Below are 19,108 nucleotides of genomic sequence, written 5' to 3'. Positions count from 1 at the left end.
TCTTACTCACAGCAACTGATGCCCGTTTTGTGTTTTTATGTTGCAGTTACTTCGACGCCATCAGATGGTGAATCAGGCCGACCAGATGAAGATACATTCGGGGTGAGTTTTCTCCTTAATGATGTTGATGAAACAGATGCTAAAGATGTTGCCCCTGGACTCAGCACAGAGCTGCTGTGCGTTTCAATGCAAAGCTGAACTGCTTTTTATTTGTCAAAGCCCCTCGTAGGGATTTGTACTGGCGGCACAAAGACTATAACACACCAGAAGACGTTAAAGTCATTTTTCAAAGTTGTATGTTTGGACACTAATAATGTTGATGATGGTAACACATTCCTACAGTGGCTGATGCTGTTTAGAAATATTATGTAATATGCGGCTTCTTTACAGTTTTTGAAACCAGTGCTGGTGAGTTAGACAGCGATACTAACTCCTACTATTGCAGTTAATGGGCTTTTTTTTACTGGTAGATATTTTGACGTGTCATAACAGTACAAGCACAGTCTTTGCAGTCTTTGAGATGTGACAGTTCCAGTTCACTGATTATATGCATGCTCCATCAGAGGCATAACTTACACATAAATGGAACTCAGCCATCGTTAGTGATATTAATTACACCTATGTGCTTTTCCTGTTCTGACGAGTCTAAAAGGTCCATGTTTTACAGTAACAGCCGTTGTGCAGGAGCAGCCACACTGAATATTTAAACACTTACGTCACTGTAATGGGCTGTGGACGGACCTTTATATACCTTAACATGAACCTAAAGACACAGTATTGTTCTTCTATTGCAGTTTTTCATTTTTAGCAATACAAGAGAAAATACTTTTAAGATGAAAATGAATGTGTTTGCTAGACATAACGCCATCTCTGGAAAGGTTACTGGGGTTGCTGAAGTATAACCTCACCAAATCCAGTAAAGAACAGGAGAGAGCCGATAATGCTAAAGTCTGATATCATCCAGGACCAGTTTCCACACCACGTGGAAATACTACACAACAGATGTGCTAGTTGTGAACATTTGTTTCTGTTTTTTTTTTACTTTTACTTTACTCACAAACTACCAAACAAACCAAGTAGTTGGTTAATGAAATGCTCTTTAGCTTTAGAAGTAGTGCTCTGGTACTACTGTAGGAAGCAAGTTAGCTGGACATGCTAAAAACTGCAGCGTTACAACAGATAGACACAATTAATACCTTAAGCTGTGGCTATTGTGTTTCTGATATTAGAAAGACTAAAGAAAAGACACAATTTTCCAAACTCTTAAAAATGCATTGTATCTCTGCCTGATGCACGTCACTTCAACATGTGGAGAGATCCGAAGCTCCCCAGAGGCTTGCCGTGCCGATAGATCTTTTTCATGGCAGACATTTTTACTTGTCATAGCAGGAAAACAAATTTAATTAACGATCAAATATTTCCAGTAAGCCATGACAGTGAAACACAATAACACCACCCAGGAACAAGTTCACCTAGATGTAACACAGTCGTTTTTAAAGGTGCTATATGTGAGTTTTTGCTGTTGCTACATAGACAAAGTTAGCATTTACAGCTGTTTACTTACCAGTCTAGAAGAAAAGGTTGCATGTCCAGCATCAAATTTAAGCTAGCCCCGGCCCAGCTGGGCGTCCAGTCTGCCCCAAAGATGTAGCACTTCTCAGAATTTATATTCATCTTTTGTATTGTATAAATGCAGCTCTTGGCAAGTGACCATCACAACCTCCCACTCCCACCAATAAACAACGTTCAGAGAGACCACAGCCCCTTTAATGTTATTGTTTATGTCTGTGCTGTTCTTGCGATGACAAGTCAAGATACATGCTGTGAAAAATATAGCTCTGTGGTGTTGCTGGATGATCTTTCTTTTCTTACTTTATTTCCTTTTTAATTTTATGAGTAAACAGTTATTTATTGGCTTATTAAATGTGGCATTAAACATGAGAGCACTAAATCCTGTAGGTGATGATGAGTAGCAAACTGTGCTGTATAACTGTGGATAAAAAACAGCTGTCAATATTTTTACTACTCACAATATTTATTCTTACACATCCAGATTAGTACAGTTTAGAGCAGAAATAACTGGTTGAAATGACGATGCTAAAACAGGCCTTTCAGATACAGCAGCTTCTTTAGAGTCACGCCATACACAAGACTTTAAAGTAGTAACTGCACTTTTTTCCAAACTGCACTGAGAGTAAATCTGGCTGTAGATGAGGATCACATTTAAATTACATTCTGTCAACTTGAATACATCACAGCCAGACAGCTGTTTAACTATTTTCCACACTGCTGTAATCTATGAGAAAGCAGTAGTCACAATCTAGTGGATTAAAGTCTGATTTGCAGTATTTAAGGTGATCAAAAATCTGGAAAAGATTATGATGTGAACACACTCCTTTGATCGCTGCCTGAGTCTGACACAGCATTTCGTTTTCTCCCAGGTTTCCATCGCTGTTGGTTTGGCGGGCTTCGCTTGCGTCCTCCTCCTCGTCCTTTTTGTTCTCATCAACAAATATGGCCGGCGCTCCAAATTCGGTATGAAAGGTAAGACTACACAGATAATCTGACGAGCAGATAGGAAGACAGACAGCTTTGTTTTTTGCCTTTCTGCCAGTTGCGTCATTGTGTAGAATCCATTCCCCCCCAGTTAATCTTCTCTTCAAAACCTTTGTTCACTAGAAAATGTACATATGCAGCTACTCGAGAAGTCCTACTTTTTACTGCATGCTTACTGAACCGCTAACACACTTGAGTCTTATTCCCAAGAGTTTCTTTTCCCTTTTCTTTCCTCCTTATGCTGCATGGAGTTAAGTCCTGCCACAGGCTATACATTTGCAATCATCCATACACATGCACATATATAGACAACTAGATCAATACTCAAGGACAGCATGCATGCAAACGAGGTCTATGCACTGTACACACACCTCATATATTTGTCTGCTGTGCAGAGCGATTGCAGAGGGGATCCTGAATTAATTAGCGGACTCGGCACTGTCGATCATGCTGAGGAATTCAATAGGATTAATATGGCTTTTGTGCATGCTGAGCTTTCATTTTGGGTCAGCTCCAGGTTTTGCTTATCTCTGTTGCGTTGGCGTTGTGGAAAAGGAAAAGGCTGTTGTAGCACTGATCTAGGAACAGAGAGCTGAGCAAAGAGGAGAGGACGATGAGCGGTTCTCTTCCTGTGGTTCAGGTTCAAGTGTTTGATTCGGGTGGCAGGCAGGCACAAAACATACATCCTCTGCTTGTTTCTGTCAATACCAAGCATATTGTTCTCTTTAATCAAAATATGTTCTAATAACATGTTACCGTGACCCATCACCTCAGACTGTGTTTTTCATTTCATACCGTTAGCATGGTATAAAGTAGCATTAGCTCCTGCCACCTCTTAATTAGCTACTTTACAGGATTAGACTTTGTTACTTACCTTGGTGAAGAACTCTTATTTAGGGGCTGGCAATTAGCCAGTTGCATTGGCCTAAAGCTGGCTCTAATCAGCAATGAGTCTTACAGTTAATGAGGCTTTACAAACATGTTTGTAATGTCATATGAATTTAAGCTGTGCTAACAAACTGGTAAGACCCAAAGAAAACAAAAGTTACAAATCCTGCAAAAAAAAAATGAATAGTAAAGATAATAATAGCAAGATGTTGTAAACAGGAGACCACATAGAGAACAGAAGGCAGTTTAACCCTGTGTGTATAAATACAGGAAGATTTAATTGGTGTCACAGCTGCTTGCTAATGATGCATCTACTTTACTGTAACTTACTTAGTGGTGTAAAGCACCATTATCAGGAAGGTGCCAGTACACAAGTATTTTCATATCTATATCATCCACCCAAAACTGTGAGTTGTTTTTGTGATTTTTATTTAGTTCACAGTCCAGTAAATGCAGCATCAGAAAATCAATATGATTCAGGGGGTAAAACTCTGCCAGGAATCTGTGTTACAGCACTGCTTTAGTTTTATACTTACTATCAAATAAAAGGAGGCACTGCTTCATAGCGCTGGCAGCATTGAGAGCTTAGCATGTTTTAATGCTCAGAGCACTCACTGTTACTGTAGGAGTCAACTCTTAGCAGAAGGGTGCTTCAAATGCAGTTTCAGTACTCTCCAAGCAGGAGCAGTGAAGAAGGTAATTTATCTCCGTAATGGCAAGGTCCAAAGTTCTCTTGGACACCGTAGGGCGTTTTTTTTTTTTTTTAAATTACATTGCAGGGCTATCTACACTGAGAGGGGTGTGGTTCTCCAGCAACGCTCACTGCTCCATATAATATGTTAAGATTACCTGTGTTGCTCAAGGGCACCTTAGTGTTTTCTTGTTGCGAGACTGAAAACATTTTTCATACATTTTTTCTTTGCTCTGAATTTTTTCCTAGAGTGGTTAGAGATTGGCTGCTTTCCTCATGGTAACTAGCTGGTGTAAAAGATTACTGTAATAAAACAGGAAAAAGAAACATATTGAAGGTTGAGGAAATCACCAGGTTGAGCCATTATCAGTGCTGGTAATTCTAGTTCTTTTCGAGTTTTTACATAAAGGTCAGTGTTATGTGGAGAGGATTTACTGCAGCCTATAGTATGCAGAATGAAAAGTCAATACTGCTTCTGCTATGTTCTGCCTTATTGCTGCAATAATGCTTAGCTTTATGTCTTCACGTCATGATTAACAAATAAGAGAGATCAGATTCGTATCAGCAGACTGTAGGTATACGTGATCCAGTTCAGTTTGAACAGAGATGCATCTGTCTCCGCTGCCACTCTGAGTGATTGAAGGAATAAAAGAAAGGTGATGTCAGTGTGGACTCTTTGAAGACCTCACGCTGTTCTGAACAAACGGCTGATTTGTCCCTCGTATGTGTGTGTGTGTGCGTGTGTGTGTGTGTGCGTGAGAGAGAGAGAGAGAGAGAGAGTGTGTGTGTTTTCTCCTCCCACTCTTGTTCTGGAGAATCAGCTGGAAGGCCTGAAGAAGTCATTACCTTTGGATGGAGCCATAATGGATTTTCGCTCCACTAAATCACTGTGGCTCTTTTGGTTGTTGGAGTTTGATCACCGACCGTTTCTGGGCATCCAATAAAAATTCTGGTTTTTTTTTTGTTTTTTTTTTATGTGGATGGAGTTTGTATGTTTGTGTGTGAGTGTGTGTGAGCCACAATTGATTTGCTAGCATTTCAAGGCCCACTGCCAGGTCTGTCCACAGACAGCCTTGCATTTACAACTCTGACTGATACACTGCTGCTCAGTTTATGTTGTTGTAATTGGGGTTTTATGAAGGATACTTTTGCCTGTCTGCAGGTGTGTGCACATAGAAATGGACTCATACTGTAGATAACCTGTTGATCAGTATGTTGCCAACTTACCTCTCAGCTAAAACATCTTGCAGCATAAGCAGCAGTCTCATATTTCACATTGTGATTCACACCAGTGGGTTTTGAAGTATCTTTCACACAGATCTTTGTCAGCAGGGAATCAATAATGCTTCTTTAGAAAAAGACACTCAGCATGTCAGTGATAAGTATTATGCTCTGCTGACATTTTTTCTTATGTTCTGATAGAAAATTACCTCACCCCTGCTGCTGGAAGTGCAGCAGATATATAGTTGGGTCCAGAAGTCTGTGATCATGACTTTGTGGTCTCAGACCGAAATGATTTGGACCATCATCATTTTGTTACCTTCCCAACCTTCTCAATAAAACCTCCAGGCCTGACGTTTCCATACATTTTGTGTTAAAACCTATTTGTTGCCCCATTTATTTCCAGAGTGGGTGCAGTAGACCTGACTTTTAAAACTGTAACTGACTGTGAAAATACAAAACTTCGCAAGAGTCATGAACACATAGAAAGTTCTCACAAATAATTTCATCATTACAATACAGTAACTAACCTAGATCTGATTTTTTGGAAATAAAACCATTTTGAAGTCATTCTGAGGGTCCCAGTAGGGCTTGGGAATCATTGCCACATTGTGTTGCATTCTGGGTATTTCTGGGGCTCATCCACAATAGTTGCTGGCAGTTGCTGTGTGTTTCCCTAAGGAGCAGATGACACGGGCGCTATTTGCATGTCTACATTTCACTTAAGAATTGACTGAAAATATATAGTAAACAAAGAGAGGCAGAAGTAACGTGTCCAGAGGAACTGACAGATGATGGAAAGAACAGCAGTGAATGACAGTAACAGTAGGAAGGCAAGACACCCATGATTATGAATCAGCAGTTCAAAGATGCACGTTGAAACTTCGTTGTTCCTCGTATTGCTCAGTCAGTTATAGTTTATGACCCGGAGTTCATCAACACAGCTACTTACTGGGGTTTTCATTTAGATTTCTGTAGAGCAGAGTTCAGTGAAAAAGTTTCTTTTCACCCTCCTTTAATTTTCAGAGGTGCAAAAGTTCCTGGTACTGCTTTCAGATTTGGTGATTAATGCTTTGCAGAGTGTGAATAAAACACTAGCTGTTGACCACGGCTCCAAGGTGCATTTTGACAGCAAACATCCAATCACTGTCACAAAGATTATACTACTGAGAAAACTGAAAACACAATCTGCAGCTTAAATCCGTTCACTTTTAAATTATGGGTGAGTCTTGATTCAGCAGCTTTGGCTCCACATTTTGTTGATAACTGCAACGATGAAGTGACTTGAATTCCAAACAATTCTGATTCCTGCCTCTGACTGACTTCTTCTCAATACAAATGGTGCCTGAGGCTCATGGGTATTGTAGTTTTTAGACCTGTCCGAAATGCAAGATTGACGGACAAAACACGATTCCTCAAAAAGAGGGTGTTAAGTTGCTCTTTACAACTGACGCCACAAACTGGGTGAGTCTTAGTTAATCAAGTGTAAATTGCATTCAACCAGAGCTTAGAACAATTAGACGATTAATCAACAAAAAATAATTGTCATGATCAATTTATATGTAAGTTAATTTTCACCCAAAATGCCATAAAACTACTTCTCAAATGTGAATTTTTCTAAACTGAATATGGTTGGGTTTTGGACTGGCAATTTGAAGATGTAACTTGGGACTTGGGCAATTGTGACAACCATTTTTCACAGTTTACTGACATTTTGTAGACGAAAAAATGAATAAAGAAAAGAATTGACTGCTGTAAAATCATACCTACGACTTACCTGATCCCTTATTAAATTCCACTTTTAGCACTCATACCAGCCTCATACGAAAGACAGACTTTCAGGGTTTTCCATTGTGCCTGTTGGATAAATGACACAAAAGTCTGTGGGTGCAGAATGTATCTGAAACAAATCTGGCCCTGAGTCTTTAACCCTATTAATACTATGAGACTGGAAATGCTGAACCAAGCAAATGACTGACCCATAAATGCTGAGACACCACAAAGTCATGGTGAGATGAAGTGGAGTTAGACGGATTAGTACCTGTGAGTCAAGGTGAGCACTGGCACTGTTTACATTAAATCTAATTTAGCTATCCAGCCACTTGGTTAACACTGGTACTCAGAGTGCAGAGGTTGGGGTCTTTCTCAGTGATCAGTAGCACATGTTGTGGGAGTGAACTTGTGACATTTTTAAGACGTTGGCCAGTCCTCCCCCATGAGAATTTTTGATTTAATCAGCATAGACATTTTAGATGTAGATGGATATGTAGGTAAATCACGGAGATGCCCACCAACACAGTGATATACACAGTGACATAGCTACACTGACACACACACACAAACTGTACCCCGCGGCGGCCTGCTAGCCTCTGTGATCCAGGCGTGTGTGTCAGGGAAGCTTAGCCTCCTCTCCGCTACATTACCTGAACCAGGCCTGGGGATGATCAGCCCACACACACAGACACACACTTACTCACACTGCAGCATTTACTGCATCACTGCCTTGCTTGGCCTCCAGTGGCCAGAGTGAGCTGTGCTGCCAAGCAGTGAGACATGTCCATCAGGCAGACAGGCAGATACTCTGTGTGTGTCTGGACAAATGTCAAGTAAATGTTCAGCAAGAAATCTCTCAATTAAATGTGATTTATATGCCTTCCTGAATTTGGACCTGCTGTTAAAGGCAGTCCCTTCAACTGTCGTCGTATGCTCATTGCAGCACTTAGGCTACTTTATGCTTCCTCACCATTCCAGATGGGAAATATTGTTTCTACTTTGAACTCCACTACTTTTACTATTACTTTCAGTTCATAGTTTTACACAGCATTACACGAAATTAAGGTAAGGCAAGATTATTTGACCAGTATCTTCTAACAAGTAGCTTCTAAACAACCCCAACTCTTTTATATTTAACCCATGGAGAAATAGTAATCAAGACATATGAGCAGCTAGCCTGTGTTAGCTTAACTTGAAGACATGTATCCTCTACCTTTGAAAGAAATATCAAAAACAGCAGACAAGAAGACTGAGCATTACTAGGATTAGTAACTCTCATGTAATTACTGAATTTCAAATCCCTTCATAAAGTAGCATGTACCAATTAGTCCATATTCATTAATTCATATATATTCATCATACTGGCTTCATAAGCCAGTAAAGATATTTAAAGGTCCCATATTGTATAAAGATAGATTTCTAGGTGTTGATTATTAAACCACAAATATATCTTCTTATGGATCAACACTTCAAGTGTAAAATATGGGACCTTTAAAATCAAATTAACTTTCTATTATAATTTATTTAAGCATATATTTCCACAAAAAAGGTTTTATGTAATAACAGCCATCTTACTGAAGTGAACTGAAATTTAAGCTTCAAGCTAAATCACAGAGGGCAGAAAAATGTAACACATTAACACTCTCACTAATCGTGTACAGATGGGGACTTTTTGTGGGCAGATGTTTTATGGACATTTCAGGAGCCTCTGTTGAACGATGGTGTACAGACTGACAGACTTTTTTCTGCTGCTACATAACGGTTGAAAATAACAGTTAACAGTGAAACAGTGGAAATAAGTTTTCTAAAGTTTTTCCTTTGTTGTTCAAAACATAATTAGCTTTTTCATAAAAGCCTTTCAAGCAAACATAAATATTTAAAACAGCTTCATTCAGCTTTTCTCATTCAAAACATCAAATCACATATAAACATACTCTGCGTCATCAACATAGGCAGAGAGATGCAGATCACAAGCCTCTTGTCTTTCCTGCACAAATGGTGTTTACCCTTTGCTCAGTTGCCACAGCACCAGCCATCTTAATTGGCTGTAATTCATTCTTCTGAATGCATGCGACAGATGGGGACTGCCAAGAAAACAGCAACAGGCAAGAACAGGCACAACGGGAAGAGCTTTTCTCTTTTTTTTTTAAGTGTTTCTTATTATATGTTTTCCCAGAAAAGAAGTAGGAAATAAAGTTCATCTTCCATCATCTGTCATCATATTATGTTGTTTTTCGGACTATCTGTGAGCTTTTAGTGAAAAAGGATTTGGATGCTGCCGGCAAACTCTCAGCCGCAGCCCGATCTCACGTGTCCTCCCTTAGTTCTTTTTGCACCTTGTGTAGAAAATGAAAATACAAAAAAGGTATGTTTACTTATTTATCTCACTTCAAAGTTGCATGAGAGCCTTCCCTTGGAGTTTGGTTGTGGTGCTGTGTGTCCCTGGATGCATTTGAGTGCATGCTGACCTGGGGTTGCTGCTGTGGACATGATGTTCCTGGTACAAATAGGATTGCTATTTTTTGTTTTATTTTATTTTGGACTTTGGACTGTCAGCACTAGACTGCTAATAGCTAAGTGCCTTCTGTCCTCTCAGTGTCTTTCTGCAGAGCTTTACACTGCTCTGCCCGGCCACGCATTGTAAAGTAACACCCAGTAAAAGGCCAGGCTTGCTGAGCGGTCTTGTCGAATGCACTTTGACTGTGTGTTTGGAAGCTTCTTCCCTTTTAAGTCTTTGCTATCAATAGTTCAGAAGGTTATCCTAAGTCTTCTGAGTTTAACAATAGCTTAATATAGCACCTTAAAATGTCAGAATACGGCAGGATACAGATGTAGGAGTGGGAGAAGAAGCCTCGCTTCTTTACTGCAGGCTTTCTGAAAGGCTGCAGCAATTTGGCTCCATCCCCAGGGGGAAATGTTCAGAAAATATCATGCTTGCTCCTTTCTACAGCCATGGAAAGTTACGAGAGCTAGCTGTGTTAGAGACACAGGCATTTTGTTTCATAATGAATACAAATGCAGTTACACTGTAAACCGTTTAAGAGGAAGGACTGGCTTCAGTGCAGCTGAACAATAGGTCCGTGAAAATGCATCAGGGACCACTTCTACATTTCCATGTTTCAATTAGTATTGATCTGGAAATTTCCTCAGCTGCTGCTTCATAGCTACCGTTTTTATTGTGTGCTCTATCTTAAATTGAGAAAAATTGTAGTGTGAATCTAAACAGTGCATGTCAGTGCTTTTGTTCTGATGTCAGTCCAATCAAGTATATTGACACTGTTGAAGTGAGCAAAAGTCTTTTTTCACATCTTTTATTAAACCTTTATTTAGCCCGTGGTAGCATCACATTTCTTCATATTTATCCTGCACACACTACACCCACAGTCTTAGTCAGACATTTACTGTTACCCATATTTCTTTGAAGGACCTGTGTTTTGCCTAAATTCACATAGAGAGTGGGTAGTAGGTAGCTATTTTTGCGAGAGGTGAGAGAATCAGCTTGGCAAGTAATCGTAGACATATTTATCTGTGCCTTGAACCTGAATTCAAACCCCCAGCCATACAGTATATACCCTGTCCTGGAGGACTTTGCTAATGATTATTTGTGCTCACATTTTCTGCAATTTACATGAGGTCTTTAAATAGACTTGCTGCTGTATAGTGCTGATGAGTTTCTTCCAAGTTAATGAACATTAGGGGACTGAGTCTCACCGGACAACTCTGCTGGAGAGCAGTGAAGTCTGCTTGGATAGCACTCCTCACGTCTCATAATACAGCACTGCTTGTTCCCTGTTAGCTGCACAGTGTCAGCAGGAGGTGTTTCTAAGTGCTGCCCTTGTTTTAACCATTAAACAAGTTGTGTTAAAGGCTGGTCGTGGCTAAAAAAGAGCTATGGAAGCCATGTAGAACCAGAGAAACTTTGCTTCCTCAGCTCCTGTGGGCTATAACAGCAACTCAGCCACCAGCCAACTGACCGGAGAGACAGTAACCTGCACTGTAAAACTAGCCTTATAGAAAGGTTTGAATTAGGAGGTGTAGCTCAGTCATAAACCTCCAGCCTGTGCAGCTCAACATTTCAGCCCTTTGTGCCCCTCCTGACACCTTTGGCATGACTCCAGTTTGGGTTTTCTACTTGTGGAGGATGCTTTGTTTATGATACCACAACAGAGAACGTCCACTGAGACGTGGGAAGGTGATTTTCAGGGTCTGACTTGATACTTATTTATTTACTTTTTTGGCTTTTACAAGACTGAGAAAGAGAAGCATGCTGTGTAGGTTTTAACCCCCACTGAAGCCACTGGTTAATTCAGTGTGAATTTTAGCCACCGGCTCTGCAGACGGATCATATTATGTAACAGCCAAATGTGGGGTTCTGCAGGCTCACTCCTACGTTGGATAGGATTGTGATTATTTTATTCTAACAGATAAAAAAAAAAGCACAAGATATTACACAGAAATTAATTGCCTTGCTAAATCAAAGTGATAGTATGTTTAATAATAGCAACATTCTACATACACACACACACACACTCATATATGTACATACATACATACATATATATATACATATACATACATACATACATACATACAATATATATATATATATATATATATATACTGTATATATATTTCTGTTGGAAAAAAATATTGTACTTTTTTCCCCATTTTTTCTCTGATTGTTGCTTTTTTCTTGTGAAATGCTGTGTGATTTCACCTACTAGCTCCTCTTAAGACTCTTAAAATCAAACAATCTGGGAAGAGAAACACCACTCTTTTGTTGTACTTTAAGGGTCCAAAGCCAAAAGTGTTCAGTCTTCAGCATGAACTGCAGTTACAGTACATATGATCCACGCACAGCATTTCTAGCTACAGGGACTCCCTGTCTAAATCTCATCCAGCAGCCCAGTCTTCCTGAATTCATCAGGCAGCTTTCCCTCTGTTAAATATGGAGCCATCATTCCATCAGCTGCACTTCCCATCTCTCCATATTCCCATTGGGCCATGTTCCCATCAGCTTCTCTCCAGTTTGCATTAACACACCTCTGGGACCAGCAGACCGCAGCCTCTGTGATATAGATAGAGAACGAGCCTCCATCTTTCATAAAGGTGGTTAAAGTTTTAGCTCTAGAGAGTAATTGTTGTGTAATCACAACTAGGGGATTAATTATTCATAGAAGCACACACACACATTCACACAAAGCAAATCTCCTGGAATCTCCTCTCTGCATCTCAGAGTCTTAGTGTCTCCCTGCTCTCTTCCTCTATTTGCGTCTCTCTCCCTGAACCTTTCTCTCCATATGTCTCTCTATCATCTCATCTCCTTCTCTCTCTGTCTCCATCTCTCTTTCTACACTAATGAAGTTGGTGAGCATCGAGGATAAAACAATTAAAACAAAATTCATTTGAATGAATTAAAGAGCAGGGAGCTGCAGTAGCTGACACTTCTGAGGCAAGACAAATTATCCTGCATGGCTGGTTTACTAATAGTGGCCTTGTCTTATCTCATTAACCTGTGTAGTAACCCGTGGAAATGCATTGTTAGTACACACCAATGCAAAATAGACTGGGGGGGGTAAATGAAACAGTTAACGGACAGCGTTGGATTTGGTCAAGTAGCGTACAGCTGTTACCTGTGAGCCGCCAAACGCTGTAGTGCTGAATGAAAAGTCACCTTCCGGTCACATCTCCCAGTCACATCGATGCATTTTCCAATATTTTCCAGTGAGCAGAAACAGGAGAAACACTTGCAGCCTGGCTTACGAAAGACTTCTGAGGTTGTTAGGGAAATGCCAATGCCATCTGTGCTGCTCTAAGAGGGTGTGAAATGAAGATGGAGGGTATGTCACACTGCGATGAGAGGTCATTACTGGCTCCTCAAAGGCAGCAGATTATGTCAATTTTACAGGTCACAGTCTTGTGGGTCACTACATTTTTTTACCCCCTTCGTCTTCCGCAACACCTCAACACTTGGTAATGAGTCCAGAAGTGTCTCCAGTTCAAATGTGCATTAGGAGCTGTGATGCTCAGGAGCAGCAGCTAAGCCGGTGTCGCTGGCTGGTGATTAGATGCAGCCAGATGGCATCAAGATGTTGCTTCTCGTGCTCGGAGTGACTGCGACAATCACTCTCTCTCTCCTGGCAGATTGTCACTTTATGTGTTTATATGTGGCGTAATGACTGAATACACACCGCAGGTTGTACATCTTGCTAGCTCAACAGAGCCACTTTCATTTGACTAGACTGTGTGTGTGTGTGTGTGTGTGTGTGTGTGTGTGTGTGTGTGTGTGTGTGTGGTGTGTGTGTGTGTGTGTGTGTGTGTGTGATCTGGAGCGGTTACATAGTTGAAGAGGTTCTACTTTATGTTGCCCTGTTGAGGATGACACTAAAGCCATACTCAGCTCGTGCCCCGTTCTATTGCTGAGCCTGACCTCTGACGTCTCTGTTGAGATAACAGGATTTCCCTGCAGGGAGCCGTGTAATAATAGTGAGTTAGTCAGTAAGCGCGCAGGGCCTTGACAGAACTGTCAGTGGCCAGACTGCACTCTAATGATTATTTCTTTGTAAGCGCAAGGCAAGGCGGAGCTCAAACGCAGGTGTAATTCCTACAAACTGTAAGGTTGTGATTATACAGTTCAGTTCAAGACTATAGTTTGGTGAAGCATGCACAAACGTGTGCTAAATGCATAAACCCCTTTCATACAGGTTTAATTTTACCTCACTTGCATTGTTGTAAATGTTTTATTGATGCATGTTTGAAGCACATCAAATCATTTTTGCTACTGCAAGTAGAAGCAAACCGTCCTGGATTAGCCGGTCATTTTATCTGCAGTGTCATCGACAACTACTTGTAGGATGGATGTTTTCCTCTTATTTCCTAATCGGGTGATATCAAATCCTCCCTGCAGTCACCAGAGAGGCTTTCTTTCTGCAGTCGCTGGTTTATAGTTTTAAAATTCAGCGTTTATAAGCCAAGTAATTTGGATTATTGGTGGCATCCTCCGACATGTTTTCTTAATTTGATTTTGATTTCATTTCACTTCACTGTATCACAGACCTAACGAAACACATTCAGCCAGAGAACACAAACATCACATCACACATTAGGAATAAGCAGTGTTCAGATCTGATATCCCAGTGCCTCAGGAAGTGGTGGAGCATGTTTTAACTCTACCTCATGATACTGCATTCCTCCAGCAATGCTGCACCAAAGATGTGTGCGCACGTCTGGTCTCAAAAACTTGACAGAAACTCCCTAATCAAACACACATATACCACAGTTCTGCAGTTGATTGCACTTGCATCCATTTTCATGCACAAACCTGAAACCTCGACCTTTCTCTTACAGAAACATATTTTCCCTCCTGCATTAAGCACTTCCTGTTCAGCAGTCATCCTTTAAAAAAAACACATTTGCAGAGGAGCTTCTTTCTTTCTATTCCTTTTACAATGCTTTTGAAAACTTTATGAAAATTCAATAGGTGCTGTAATATTGCATTGTAGCTGTAATATTGCATTTCAGCTGCTAGGCAAAGTGCCTTTATTTCAGCGTCTGGGCTTCATGGCAGCTAACTGGCAGGGAGATAAACTCCATGTAGCCCAGGGGAGCATGGTGATGATGAGCTAAACAAACAGGCTAACAGTGCTACAGCACCACGGCACAACAGAGTCTGCTGAACACAGCATGTTCTTTACACATGGAGAGGGAGGACAGAGGAGGAGGTAGAGGTAGGTAGAGACAGGAGGGACGATGGAGGAGAAAGCAAAATGAAGAGAAGTGGTGGGGGGGGGGGTGTTCAGGGAGCTCTGACAGGCTGGCTCAGCTGTGTCTTAGCTAATGGGTGAAATGGCTACTCTGCTGACTCTCCTCTGTGACCGTCGGAATGAGCTTTTCATCGCTGTTCAATTGCTTTTACCCAGAAGCAGCTGAGGGGTTCTAAAACAAACCTCTCCCGTCCTGACAGACGTAAAGTCGGCTATAGGTTCATATAGAGCAGCTAAGATCTTTATAATTACTGCATTTTTACAGCAAAGAAATACACATGAGTGAGTAAAACTAAAGTTGAAATAAAGACGCCAAGCTTACAATGTCATTAGCTCACTGCAACGCTACACCATCACAGGAGGCAATAAACTGAAAATGACCCATATCATATGTATGATGTACAAAAGTGCACTTTCATTTACATCATGTCAACAAAATATTACATATGTATAGGACTAGACGTTTGTTGTGAAGCATTTGAGCATGTGTGTGTGTGTGTGTGTGTGTGTGTGTGTGTGTGTGTGTGTGTGTGTGTGTGTGTGTGTGTGTGTGAACACTTGATTTAATACCATCTCCAGGGACTGAGGCCTGATTTAAGAGCGTCTTCATGGCGACCACGGCAATAGGCACTTTCTGGGTCATGTGAGAGATGGCATCCTTTAGATTTATATCTCAACCCCCAACCACTCCGCACACACACACACACACACAGACGAGTTGATGCGCATGCATGCACCTATTTGAATGTGGATAGATTCAGTACGTGTGCACAGAAAGAGAGGAATGGAGAAAGACAGACAGGATATTGTGTGTGTGTGCGTGTGTGAGTGAGTGTGCGTGTGTGCGTGCTTGTCCACTACCTTTGCTCTGTTAACAGTATAACACAGTTGAAGCCTATTTCCACTGAGAGAGGAGCAGCAATATGTTTTGGACCAATGCTGTAGCTAAGATAAAATCCACGCTACTGCAGCCCACAATCTGATCCTGCTTCTGTGCCACAGGGCAAAATCCAATTTCCTCCACACTGTGACAAAAAAAAAAAAAATGCAAAACAAGAAAAGCAAAACATTTTTTTTAATCAATGATTAATGCTTTGCAGGAGATTTCTATTTATCTTTTGTATATTTCAGTAGGCTAAAGTGTAGCCGCTAATATGTTGTCTGTACTCGCAGTAGGCTTTTGGCAGAATAATTGTATGATAAGGCCTGGCACGTCTTTAACCTGAGCTTTTGTGTCTCCCTGGCCTTCTTCCACCAGACCATGTTTGCCTTCTCACAACATGACATTTGGAGCGCAAATTGTCTGGCCTTTCAGAAGACTGGACTGTCTAGCTCATACTGACAAGACAGACAAAACAGCTTCTGAGATAACTGCTCCGTCCTCAATTATTAGACTTCTTTGAACTGAATGTTCCCTACTCTGTGCATGTCTGTCATCTCCTAGCGATAAGCAGGGTTGCCCACAGTGCAGCAACAGCTCTGGTGTTGATTTGCTACTGGACTTTGTCACTGTGCCACTCAGGGTGGGGAGAAGCACTTACTCATAGGTCAGCATGAGACTATCAAACCAAAACATCGGGACGTACTGACAAGAAGAACTGACCGTTTGCTAACATCTTCTCTGAACAGTGATTGTCCAATCACAGCTCAGCCACTGTAACTACGCACAGCTGGCCTGTGGGTCTTTGGATTTTGTATTTCATATTGTGCATGAAGCTGTAGTGTAGTAAGAGTGAGGCTCTATATACAAAAAGAGTTTTGAAGATGGTTTCTCCAAAACAAAAAATACAAAACTAAAAGAATAAGGAATGTGTTTTTACGCTCTATGATACAAATGTCCAGCTAAATAGCTCACTACCTATGGTATTTTATGAGGTAAATGGTTATGTCAAATAAAAATGCCCAGTTTATGACTTATACATCTGTTGTGTATTTAGATGCTGTGTGGGAGCCACTTCCCTGGATGCTGCTATATCAGAGAGTAGAGTAACATTACTAACTCTGTCCTGCTCTTCTGGATTTGGGGAATTAACCCAAGATAAAGTTACATTTGCCAAACACTGGTACTCATCTCTTTTCTTTTGTAACAATAAAAGTGAAACATGCTGCTTGAAAAAGCAAATGATAGATCTTAAAACTTCTGTACTCCATGTCCTGGGCTGTAAACTGAGCAGCTAAACAGGGTTATATAACAGCCTAATCTTATATTGTTCCCTATCATACCTGCAACGGGACTGACTAGCTCTGCACTGCAATAAAAGAACATTGTGTTTCTTTATTCCCACATCTTCTATTGAGATGAGGATTCTTACTTTGTATTTGGGACATTTAACATTAGCCTTTAGCCATCAAGTGCACATAAGACCCTCTCCAAGGTGCTTGATTCAAGTCAGCTGAGAACTTTATTCAGAAAGTTAGCCAGAGATGGCATTTCAACCATTTTACTAATAACACTAATATTAGCTTAATTAGCTTGCTAGCTATAATAAATTCAGCTAGTGACAGGTGTCATTTTAGATGAATAAACAACAAGTTGGCTAAAAATGAGAAACTGTCTCTGTTTGACATCAAGGACACAATGTTTCAAAATTTACTAAGAATTTAACTGGAAAAAAAAAAAATATATATATATATATATAAAATGGTTGTATAATTCTCTGTCAGTGCTGTATGAACACTGAATGCTATTTGTGTTGTAACAAAAGAGTACAGTCAACATTCAAGGATGTTAACCCTGTAAAAACCAGACATAGAAAAAAAATGATCAAAAGCTTTTGGCTGATATTGTTTGAGGGATACATGGGTTAAGGGTTGGTTTAGAGTTTAAATTGGTTTGGATTGGAAGGGTTAATAATGATAGGCTCACTTGTTTGCTGATGTAATACTAGCATTATGTAACTTTTGTTTTTCCTTTTTTGATTTTGTGAGCTAATAAAAAAAAAAAAAAAAGGTAACTATCACATTATCTTTCATCTATTAACTAAGGGGTTCAGTGAAAAGGTCATTAGTTATGTAGGTTTGTTATAAAGACAGTGTAGGAGTTGTGGAGTAGAGGTCATTTTACATAAACTCTATTGTGTGCTTTGATTTTCTCTTTTATGCATTAGTTGGCACGGATGTGTTGAATAAAACTCTCTCAGCTTCTTAACAAATAATTCCATGTAACTTACAAATGAGAGCCGACCGTTATGCTGATGCACTTTGGCTGCGTCTCTTTCGGATTGCAGCCATCAGTAGTTCAAGCATGCAGCAGGCAGAGGCAGTGCTACAGTAGCACCATCTGTATGTAATCCTCTGCTGATTAGCATGTAGCACTACTGTATTTCTCAGATAGCCAGCTCGTCTTGTTGCCCCCAGAGTCTTAATCCTTCCTCCTCCTGTTGTGTTTCTGCTCCACTGGGGACCAATCGCGCCAATTCCACTCACCGAGCTTGATAATTAGTGACAATTGTAAAAGTAATTTACAAACTCAAGCGATGCCATTGAGCAAATGGTGCCAATTAAGTAGAGATGCTAATGTGGGCAGAAACGCGGAAAAGCAGCATCCGACCTCCATTACAGTGAGAGGAGGAGGGCCAGGAAGCTGTCCTCCTCGTGTCAGGGAGAATTGTCCAGGGAGGAGAGGGGAGGCGATGCACATTGTTGGACTGGGCTTGTCACCATGCTGTGGATTAATCCCACAATACAAGTACATGTATCAAGACCAGGGCAACAACATTTTCATTTACATTTCAGACTATTAACTGATGCCATTATTTACACTCACTTGTATTCCAACAGCAGAATACGTTCCAACTCCTTCATCATCAGAATAGCAAACAGCTCAAGTTAGGCTTTTGGAAAATACATCTTGTCAGATTAAATTAAAAGGCTGTGTGCACAAGAACAGATCATCACTTTCATTGCACATTACCACAAATTATTGTTGGTGTCAGATGTTGTTACTGGTTGAAAATCTTCCCCAAACACATGAGATGATGTACAGAGTGTGAAAATGAGCTTTTTAAAAAATCAGAAACAACTTATTATTTGCAGCCTGCAAGTTCCCTCGTTTAATGAATCTAGTAAAGTAGTGTGGAAACAGAAAATAACAATAGTGTATAAAGGTTAAAGGTTAAAGGTTTGACTGATTGTTTTAAGACTCCAGCAGCAGATCCTGAACTGAAGTAAAATAATGCTAATTTAAGCAAACTAGATAAGTCTGTGCAGAATTGTT

General features: G+C 40.4%; 1 protein-coding gene across 4 annotated transcripts in view; it reads left to right on the top strand.

Moving 5' to 3' along the window:
• The window catches only part of ntrk3b (neurotrophic tyrosine kinase, receptor, type 3b), a 176,159-nt gene that overhangs the window by 98,439 nt on the left and 58,612 nt on the right, over positions 1 to 19,108 (top strand). For 3 of the 4 annotated variants that reach the window (XM_056371529.1, XM_056371546.1, XM_056371555.1), the window contains 2 exons: positions 47 to 102; positions 2,442 to 2,544. In XM_056371529.1, coding sequence (XP_056227504.1) covers positions 47 to 102; positions 2,442 to 2,544 — 159 coding nt within the window. The remainder of the gene's footprint in view (positions 1 to 46; positions 103 to 2,441; positions 2,545 to 19,108) is intronic. The other variant, XM_056371538.1, reaches the window with a different exon arrangement.

This window comes from Seriola aureovittata, chromosome 1, assembly GCF_021018895.1.
Source record: "Seriola aureovittata isolate HTS-2021-v1 ecotype China chromosome 1, ASM2101889v1, whole genome shotgun sequence".
Classification (NCBI taxonomy): domain Eukaryota; kingdom Metazoa; phylum Chordata; class Actinopteri; order Carangiformes; family Carangidae; genus Seriola; species Seriola aureovittata.
Note: the sequence above shows the minus strand (reverse complement) of the source record. Positions and strands in the feature narration are given on the sequence as shown.